General features: G+C 48.6%; 1 protein-coding gene across 3 annotated transcripts in view; it reads left to right on the top strand.

Moving 5' to 3' along the window:
* Positions 1–249: 249 nt before the first annotated feature.
* Positions 250–10,224, top strand: part of NUCB1 (nucleobindin 1) — a 28,506-nt gene continuing 18,531 nt past the window's right edge. The window contains exons 1-4 of one of the 3 annotated variants that reach the window (XM_066271608.1): positions 250–361; positions 753–919; positions 3,524–3,631; positions 7,213–7,345. In XM_066271608.1, the coding sequence (XP_066127705.1) occupies positions 764–919; positions 3,524–3,631; positions 7,213–7,345 (397 nt within the window). In that variant the 5' untranslated portion in view covers positions 250–361; positions 753–763. Of the gene's footprint in view, positions 494–752; positions 920–3,523; positions 3,632–7,212; positions 7,346–10,224 lie in introns of all 3 variants that reach the window. The other 2 variants (XM_066271609.1, XM_066271607.1) reach the window with 2 other exon arrangements.

Genomic DNA, 10,224 nt, shown 5'->3' with positions numbered 1-10,224 from the left:
AAAACTACAACTCCCAAGAGGCGAAGGGGCCAAGATGGCGCGGAAGTTGAGTCATTTTTATTACCCCACCCCACCCCGGCCTGTAGGGAGTTGTAGTTCTCTTTGAAAGTTGCCTAGAAGGCAGGAATTGTGTAAGAATTTGGGCTTCCGAGAAAGGAGGAAAGTCTTTCGAGAACAGGCGAGAGACTTCCACAAGGGGCGGGACCACTAGGCAAGGCCCAAGCGGCTGGAGCTACCGTGGACCAATCAGGCTGCTGAGGGTGGGTCTTTTGCGGGGAAAGTGGGCGTGGCCTTGAGGGAAATTGCCAGGAAGGCAGCGGAGGTTTCAACCCGGGAAAACGCCCTCTGCGGTGAAGGCGAGGTTAGGGCTTGCGATTTTAGACCCTTGGGTCCTGGGAAGGAGGGAAGGTGGAGGACTACAGCCCTGGGGGACTGAGTGCCGGAGGACAAGCTGGGCACCAGCTCTCCTAGTTCTTAGGATAAAAGGGGACTGGTGAGCGTGGACCTTTGGCTCTGGGGAAAGTGGAACTTAAGATCTTGGATCCCTGAGTCAGCGAGCGAAGCGGGTGCAGGGAGCAAGGACTCCTGGGTCTAAGGAAGGAAATGCTGGAGGGTCGGAATTTGGGGTCCTGGAAAATGCTTTGATTCTTGACTCTTAGAAGGAAGGGGAGTGTGCGGTCCTGGGGGCCTGACTCCTTGATCCAGGGAAAGAGGAGGCTTCGGACAGACATTATCCACCTCTGCCCGCACAGATCACGCCGCCATGCCGTCCTTTGGGTGCCGCGCAGCCCTCCGCCTCCTGCCACCGCTGCTGCTGCTCCGCGCTGTGCTGACCGTGCCCCTGGAACGGGGGGCGTCCAAGAAGGAGAGCCCCGCGACCGAGAGCCCCGTGAGTGGCCCTGCCCTGCTGTCCAGCCAGGTGTCTGTAGTGGTACTACAATTCCCGCGGACCCCTGTGACCCCTGAGTGGATACTACCCCCCTCGGACACGGCTTGGAGTTTGCCCGCCATGCTTTATAGTCCCAGGGCTTGAACGTGAGGAAAAACTGGGGAAAGCGGGGACGGATGGGGCAGATTACTAAATCCCTGACTCTGCGGTGTGGGAAATCAGGTTAGATTTTAAGCGAAAAATTAACATCACTTGTTACACGCCCCTCCCACATCTAAACCTCTCTGTTGTTGTTTTTTTTAAAGACCCCCTTCTCTTGAAGAAATCTGAAAAAAAAAACAACCAAAACTACATTTCCCAGTAGCACCTTGAGCAGGTGTTACGTGTTAGGTAACTGGGACGTTCCCACTTCCTGGAGCTCTTGAGAATTGTAGTTGAAATTACAAAGGGACGTATAAACTGCTCATTTATTAATTCCAATATGTGTTTATCCAATGCTATGAAACCTTTGATCTTAGGAGATTTGGAACTTGAAAGATTTCCTCAAGGCCAATGCTCTGATTTATGACCTAAACCCACCCACAGCTCGCACTAGGATGGATGCGTCACTATCTCTGGGACAGATCCTGCCATTCTCCTGTGTGGCAGGTCCTCACACAGAGAGCTGCCTAGTGAAATCTTTGCAGATACAGAAGGGCACCTTTGTGTCCCCTTTCCCTTCATTGATTTCACACATTCCATGATTATCTTGTATGAGCCAAATACAGTGCTTATGCAAGCCCAATACCATCATAGACCAGCCTCGCTCGCTGAGCTGACAGTGGACACCAGGAGTGATTGTCAGGAAGGAAGGCTCTTTGAGCTGAGATCTGAAGTTTAGGGAAGAACGATTCCAGACAGAAGGAATAGGCTGGGCAAAGGCTGTGTGGCCGGAGAAGACAGTTTGGCTGGAGCTGATTGAGCAAGAGAGGGGACAAGGCAGATAGATCACTTGGGGCCTTGTGGGCCATGGTAGAGAATTTCTTTATACCAAGGCTAATAGAAAGCACTGAATGTTATAAAACATCAGTAACAACAACAATCATAACATCGCAGCAGATGGATGAAGAAACTGAGGCACAGAGAGATTAAATAACTTGTTCAAGGCTAAGCTTGCCAAATTTAGTAAATAAAAACAGGACACCTAGGTATCAGAGCAGTTCTAACAAGGTCACATGGCTGGTAATTGGCAGATGTGGGATTCCAACCCACTGCATTTGGCTGAATAATGGTCCCCAAAGACGCTCCTGCCCTAATTCCTAGAACCTGTGGATACATTGTGTGTATGTGGCAAAAGAGTGTTAGTAGGTGTGACTGAGTTAATCATCTTGAGATTAAAATATCCTGGATCCAGGTGAGCCCAATGTAATCACAAGGGTCCCTATGAGAGGAAAGCAGGAATGTGATGATGTCAGAGGCAATGTGATGATGTAAGAAGATGTCAGAGTGAGGAGAGCCATGAGCAAAGGCATGCAGGCAGCCCATAGGAGCTGAAAAAGACAGGAAAACAGATTCTCTCCCTGAGCCTCCAGAATGAGCCGAGCCCCACCCACTGATTTTGTACTTCTGACCTCCAAAACTCTTAAGAAAATAAATGTGTGTTGCTTTAAGCCACTTAGTTTGTGATACTTTGTTTTAGCAACAATAGGAGTGAGTGTACCCACAGTGGCATAGCCAGTGATTAGGTGATTTGCTTACCACCTAATAAGCACCTACTATGTGCTCCTCAATTGATGTAGTGAGAGCTCTAGCAGATTGAGTATCTTCTATATCCTTCCCGTCATGCCAGGCCATTTATCTAATTTATTTTCAGCACAGATCTGAGAAGTAGGACTGGGAGCCCAGAGAGTTTTTATTTTTACTTATTTATTATTATTTTTTTGTATTTTTTCTGAAGCTGGAAACGGGGAGGCAGTCAGACAGACTCCCTCATGCGCCCGACCAGGATCCACCCAGCACGCCCACCAGAGCCATTCTAGCACCTGAGGCAGAGGCCACAGAGCCATCCTCAGTGCCTGGGCCAACCCTGCTCCAATGGAGCCTTGGCTGCGGGAGGGGAAAAGAGAGACAGAGAAGAAGGAGAGGGGGAGGAGTAGAGAAGCAGATGGGCACTTCTCCTGTGTGCCCTGGCCGGGAATTGAACCCGGGACTCCTGCACGCCAGGCCGACGCTCTACCACTGAGCCAACCAGCCAGGGCTGAGCCCAGAGAGTTTTGTCTGTCTTGTTTGCTTGCTGTATCCCCTGGAACAGCACCTGCCACGTGGTGGGGGCTCAGTGAAATCATAAGGAATCAATGAATGTTTCACGGCTTGCCAACAAGTACCCTTGTTGTTCCGTAAGCCCCACTCAGTGGGCTGTGTGTTTGCCCTTGTGACACATTTTATCTCTACAGACCTGGGAAGTGATGAGGGTTGTGGTCGGGCAGGTTCCCTGGGGTTATAAAGCAGATGAGGATTAGCGTTGGGGCTTCTGGCTGCAGAGCTTTTATCTATAGGGCAAGTGTCCTGCTCCATGGGGACCAGGGCCTGGGTCCTACCTTTGGGGAAGAACCAGGGCAGGGGCTAGAGCTGCTATCTTATTTTTTGTCACCTCAGGACACAGGTTTGTACTACCACCGGTACCTCCAGGAGGTCATCAACGTGCTGGAGACTGACGGGCACTTCCGAGAGAAGCTACAAGCTGCCAACGCTGAGGATATCAAGGTGCAACTGGGTACACATGGCAGAAGGGGACACATGCTCGGAGGGCAGGCTTTGGGGAAGGACCAGATTCCCTACAGGGGTCATGTGGCTCCAGCCCTCACAAGGGAGAAATCGCTTCTTGGGGTCACACAGCTGGAAGGGGACTTGGGCACACAGCGTGTGGTTACACAGAGAGGTGGAAGTCGTAGGCTCCCAGCCTTAGCTCTACCACTTACCAGCTGTGTGACCACCTCTCGCTGTGCCTCAGTTTCCCTACCTGTAAAATGGGATTATAATAGAACCTGCCTCTTGGGGTTCAGGTTAGGATTATCCCAGGTTAGATAGGTAAAGGGCTTAGACAACCACAGTAGCAGTCCTTAGTAAGTGCCTGTGAGCGCTGGTTCAGGGAGTGCTCAGCACAGTGCATTCTGCATGTGAAGAATCACCTCTAGAGGAGCCCTGATTATCCCCACTTTGCAGAAGAGAACACTGAGGTCCTGATAGCAGTGTTTGTCCTTCCTGTGGGCCAGGGTCCTGCCTTCTGGTCTGGTGCCACCTCATCCCATAGGCAGCATCCCTTTTATTTTTACTTATTTGAAAAAAAAAATTTTTTTATGACAGAGACAGAGAGAGGGACAGATAGGGACAGACAGGAAAGGAGAGAGATGAGAAGCATCAATTCTTCGTTACAGTTCCTTAGTTGTTCATCGATTGCTTTCTCATATGTGCCTTGACCAGGGGCCTACAGCAGACTGAGTAACCCCTTGCTCAAGCCAGCGACCTTGGGCTCAAGCTGGTGAGCCTTGCTCAGACCAGATGAGCCCGTGCTCAAGCTGGCGACCTTGGGGTCTCAAACCTGGGTCCTCCAGATCCCAGTCCGATGCTCTATCTACTGTGCTACCGCCTGGTCAGGCTCCACCCTTTTCTTTCTCTCCACCCCACCACGCACAGACTCCCTTTCTGTTCTGGTGCTGAGAGAATGTCCCATATGGAGGAGACATCTCAAATTCTTCAAACACCTGAGCCCAGGAGAGGCCCCAGGACCTAGATCTCATAGGGAGGCAGCCCTGCTATCTTCCCCCCAAAAAACCTCCCAGCATTCCTGGACTTTTTTTATTTTATTTTATTTTATTTACAGAAACAGAGAGAGAGTCAGAGAGAGGTATAGACAGGGACAGACAGACAGGAACAGAGAGATGAGAAGCATCAATCATTAGGTTTTTGTTTTGCATTGCAACACCTTAGTTGTTCATTGATTGCTTTCTCATATGTGCCTTGACTGTGGGCCTTCAGCAGACCGAGTAAACCCTTGCTCGAGCCACCGACCTTGGGTCCAAGCTGGTGGGCTTTTGCTCAAGCCAGATGAGTCGGCGCTCAAGCTGGCGACCTCAGGGTCTTGAACCTGGGTCCTTCCACATCCCAGTCTGACGCTCTATCTACTGCGCCACCACCTGGTCAGGCTCCTGGGACTTTTGTCTGTTCTTGTCCTCCCTTCTACTGAGGAGCGACAGGTAAAAGCAGAGACAACTGGGCCCAACCTCTCCCACTGCCCATATAGGGAGACAAAACAGTGGCCACTTAACCTGGCAGGTCCTGCAGCGGGATGGTCAGGGGTCCAATCCTAGGTTCACCTTCTGCTCTCTGGGGTAAATGGCTGCGCCCTCTGTGCCTTGGTTTCCTTCCCAGAAAAAAGGCTGAGGTAGCCTGACCAGGCAGAGATGCGGTGGATAGAATGTTGACCTCTCATGCTGAAGACCCAGGTTCAAGACTGCACGGCTTGAGCAAGGGGTCACTGGCTTGGCTGGAGCGTGCCTTCCCCCTCAGTCAAGGCACATATGAGAGAGCAATCAGTGAACAACTAAGTGCTGCAATAAGTTGATGTTTGTGATCTTTCTCCTTTCCTGTCTGTCTTTGTCTCTCTCTTGCGTGCACGCACGTTTGTTTGCTTGCTTAAAACAAAACAAAAAAAAGGCCTGACCAGGCGGTGACGCAATGGATAGAGCATCAGTCTGGGATGTGGAAAACCCAGGTTTGAGACCCCAAGGTTGCCAGTTTGAACGCAGGCTCATCTGGCTTGAGCAAAAAGCTCACCAGCTTGGACCCAAGGTCGCTGGCTCGAGCAAGGGGTTACTCGGTCTGCTGAAGGCCCATAGTCAAGGCACATAAGAGAAAGCAATCAATGAACAATTAAGGTGTCGCAATGCAAAAAAAATAATGATTGATGCTTCTCATCTCTCCGTTCCTGTCTGTCTGTCCCTGTCTATCCCTCATTCTGACTCTCTCTCTGTCTCTGTAAAAAAATAAAATTAAAAAAAATAAAAAAAGGCTGAGGTAACACTGAGGGTGGTTATGCAAATCAGTGATGATTCCCACCTCAAGTGCTTGGCCCAGCATATTTAGAGCCTGTGGTAAATGGCGTTGCTGGGGGCAATCACCTGAGCCTGTTTTTGAGCACCAGGACAGGAAAGGGGCATGCTGGGGAGGTATTGCCAGGGTGGGATTTGAACCCAGGACCCCTGTTCTGAAGGTACATGACCCCAACCTGGTCACCAGGCTGGAAACTGGCCTCCCATTGGGCAAGTGGGTTCTCCCGGGCCTCGCTTTGTTTTCCTGTAACATGGGGTTGTGGGCAGAACTAGAGAACAGACCCAGTGGGTCCACCACAGAGCTTGGCTGATGTGACTGACACTGTGGTCACCTTGTCCTGCTGCATCTGCAAGGGCCATGCTCCCTTGGGCTAGAAAGACCTATGTGAGTCATGAGTGACAGAAAATGAACTGAGCTGACATTTAGTGGAGGGCTCTGGGAAAGCCCTAAAGAGGGGCCCAGTCCCATGTGACAAATGGGAGGTTGCTGCTAGGGAAAGGTCACCCCCAAGAGAGGTTTGATCCTGAGTGGGAGTGTCTGTGGTATAGAAGTTAAAATGGGTGGGGGTGGAGATGAAGGTGTGACATTTCAGACATTTCAGACTGTAGGAACTATGTATGCAAATGAAGCATCCTGGTACATTCTGCTCCTTATAACTGATATAGACAAGGAGCTGGAGCTGGAGGGGAAGATCTGTGCAGGATCTTGAGGGCCAAAGCCAGAAATTCTCTCCTGGGGTTATTGGGAAGCCCTAGGGGCCCTGATTGAGAAACACACATAATACAAAGTGATAACAGGTAGCTCAGAGAAGGCCCCCTCCTCAGCACTGTGCGTGTGTGTGTCAGGGCCAAGAGGATTGTTGCAGGATTCTTCCCATGGGAGGTGCCATCTGCTTTGAGTTTTGAAGGCCAGCAAGGATCTGGTTAGGCTTGAAAAGCAGTGGCAGAGGGACCAGCATGTGCAAAAACCAAGAGGTAGGAAAGGGCTGTGCTTGGGGTCCTATGCAGTCAGTGTTGCTGGAACCAAGAGTGTGATTGGATGAGTGACAGGCGATGGGTGGGGCCTCAGGCGCCCAGCTGAACGACTAGGACATACTCTCAGGGGCTCTGTGGGGCCCTAGGTGGCATCAGAAAGCTTGTAGAAGTTTTTAGAGATGGCAGAGAAATGATGAGGCTGCCCAGCGCACCCCCTCCCAGGCCGCCAGCCTGACTAGTGTCCCCTCACTCTCTGGCCAGAGCGGGAAGCTGAGCAGGGAGCTGGACTTTGTCAGCCACCATGTCCGAACCAAGTTGGACGAGCTCAAGCGGCAGGAGGTGTCACGGCTTCGGATGCTGCTCAAGGCCAAGATGGACGCGGAGCAGGAGCCCAGTAAGCAGGGGCTGGGTGATGGGACGGGGCCACCTGCCTCCCGGGCTTTCAGCAGATCTCGTCCTAGGCAGGTGGGGGGCCTCCTGTAAAATGTACATGGGAGACTGATAGTCTTCTTTCTAGAACAGTAACTTGTTGGGTGGGGTAGGTTTATTCTTTTCATTTTTTTTAAATTTATTGATTTCCAAGAGAGAAAGAAATATTGATTTGTTGTTTCACTTAGTTATGGATTCTTTGATTGATTCTTGTATGAGTTCTGACCCGGAATCAAACCTGCAACTTTGATGTGTCAGGACAGCGCTGTAACCAGCTGAGCTATCCAGCCAGGTTGGCGTTGTTGTTTTTTTTTCTGTTTGAGTGTTTATGCTCTCTCTTTTAAGAAATCATGTCATTAAAAATTTTGATGTAAGTTCAAACTTAAAATAAAGTTGCAAGAACAGCACTAAAACCTCCCAAACACCCGTAACCCAGATTCTCCAAGTGCTACTGTTTGCTCCATGTCCTTTTTACATTTGCAAGTTCTTTGTGGACACCATGTTCCTTTACACCTAAATATTTCAGTGTGATTTTCCTCAGAACTATGACATTTGCCTCTGTTACCACAGTACAGGGATCAGAGTCAGAAAGTTTAAAAGGCCACACTAGCCTGACCAGGTGGTGGTGCAGTGGATAAAGCGTCAGACTGGGATGCAGAAGGACCCAGGTTCGAGACCCCGAGCACGCCAGCTTGAGCGCGGGCTCATCTGACTTGAGCAAAAAAAAAGCTCACCAGCCTGGACCCAAGGTCGCTGGCTCGAGCAAGGGGTTACTTGGTCTGCTGAAGGCCCGCGGTCAAGGCACATATGAGAAAGCAATCAATGAACAACTAAAGTGTCGCAACGAAAAACTGATGATTGATGCTTCTCATCTCTCTCCGTTCCTGTCTGTCTGTCCCTATCTATCCCCCCCCATCAAAAATTTAAAAAAAATTATTAAAAGGCCACACTAGTTTTTTCCCTTGCTATCTCCCCCACTAGAATGATTCTAATTTGCTGGCATTTATATTGAAGGCGATACAGTGGTCCCTCATCTGCCATGGGGGTTAGGTTCCGGGACTCCTCGCGATAGGCAAAAATCCGCAAAGTAGCGGCCTTATATTTATTTTATTATTTATATATATTTTAAGGTTTTATAAACCCTCCCCACACTCTTATAAACACTTCCTATGCTCTTAAACACTTTCTGCACTCTTAAACCTATGTAATTTTAACAACATATAAAATTCTATATGGGTACTCACCAGCAGTATTTTATATTCTTTTAATGTTTTAATTAATACATTTTACATTTTTTATATTGCTTTCAATTTTTTAGGCCAGAAAATGCTTACTTTACCACAAAAATAATTAAAAGAATAAATATATAAAAATACATATATACTGCAAAATTCTGCAGTATAGCAAAAAATCCGCGATACAAAATTAGATATATACAATTTAAAAATCTGCAATACAGTGAGACTGTAAAAAGTGAACCGCGGTATGGCGAGGGATGAATGTATTTTATAGTCTCATTGCTTGGCTTTAAGAGAGAGGGAGGGTGCTCGCTTCGACAGCACATATACTAAAAGAGAGAGGGAGGGAGAACGAGCGCCTGACCAGGCAGTGGAACAGTGGCTAGAGCATCAGACTAGCACACAGAGGACCCAGTATTGAAACCCTGAGGTCGTCAGCTTGAGCAAGGGCTCACTGCTCTGCTGTAGCCCTTGGCCAAGGCACATATGAGAAAGCAAGCAATGAACAACAAAGGTGCTGCAATGAAGAATTGATACTTCTCATTTCTCTCCCTTCCTGTCTGCCTGTCCCTTTCTGTCCCTCTCTCTGTCTCTCTCACAAAAAAAAGAGAGACAGAGAGGGGGGAAAGAAAGAAAAAAAAGTGTGCCTGAAAGAGAAAGGCTTAAGTTTAGATTCCAAAATCCCAGCCTATTTCTAACATTCCTAGATAGACTTGTCAAAGTGTGTCTAGACCATGCTTTTCTTTTAAGTAGCTTTAATAATTCATATACCATACAATTTACCCATTTAAAATATGTAATTCAGTGGTTTTTGGTAATTCACAGGTATGTGCAACCATTACCAAAGTCACCTTTAGAATATTGTCATCACCCTAAGGAAACATGTATTCTATACCTATCACTGTCTTACTTGCTTCTGGCTTCTTTCCCTGAGCATATTTTTTTTCAAGGTTAATCCACCCTATAGGATGGATCAGTGCTTCATTCCTTTTCAGGGCCAAGTAATATTCTGCTGTATGGCTCTACCACATTTGGTTTATTCATTTATCAGTAGATGGGCATCTGCATTGTTTGCACCTTTGCTACTGTGGATCATGCTGTTTCTTATTATTACTCTGTGGTATGTTCTGGTGCTGCTGGGACACATATCAGCCCGTCACTAAATGTAAGGCCATGCCCCCTTCTTAATTGAGATTCACCTCTAGCCTGACCATGCGGTGGCATAGTGGATAGAGCATCAGACTGGGATGCCAAGGTCCCAGGTTCAAGACCCCGAGGTCGCCAGCTTGAGCGCGGGCTCATCTGGTTTGAGCAAAACTCACCAGCTTGGACCCAAGATTGCTGGCTTGAGCAAGGATTACTTGGTCTGCTGAAGGCCCACAGTCAAGGCACATATGAGAAAGCAATCAATGAACAGCTAAGGTGTAGCAACAACAAAAAAAAAGAGAGAGAGAGAGAAACATTTTCACCTCTAGCTTTTTTCATCTTCTGACACCCTGCACGGCTCTTATGTTACACATGGGGACCCTGTGCATTGAGGGATGACATTAAGGGTCAGTGGGCGAGCTGGCCTTTGTTTTTATTTCTGTCCGACTCCATTTATCTA

Source organism: Saccopteryx bilineata, chromosome 3 (assembly GCF_036850765.1).
Source record: "Saccopteryx bilineata isolate mSacBil1 chromosome 3, mSacBil1_pri_phased_curated, whole genome shotgun sequence".
NCBI classification, from domain to species: domain Eukaryota; kingdom Metazoa; phylum Chordata; class Mammalia; order Chiroptera; family Emballonuridae; genus Saccopteryx; species Saccopteryx bilineata.
This window is presented reverse-complemented; position numbering and strand designations above follow the sequence as displayed.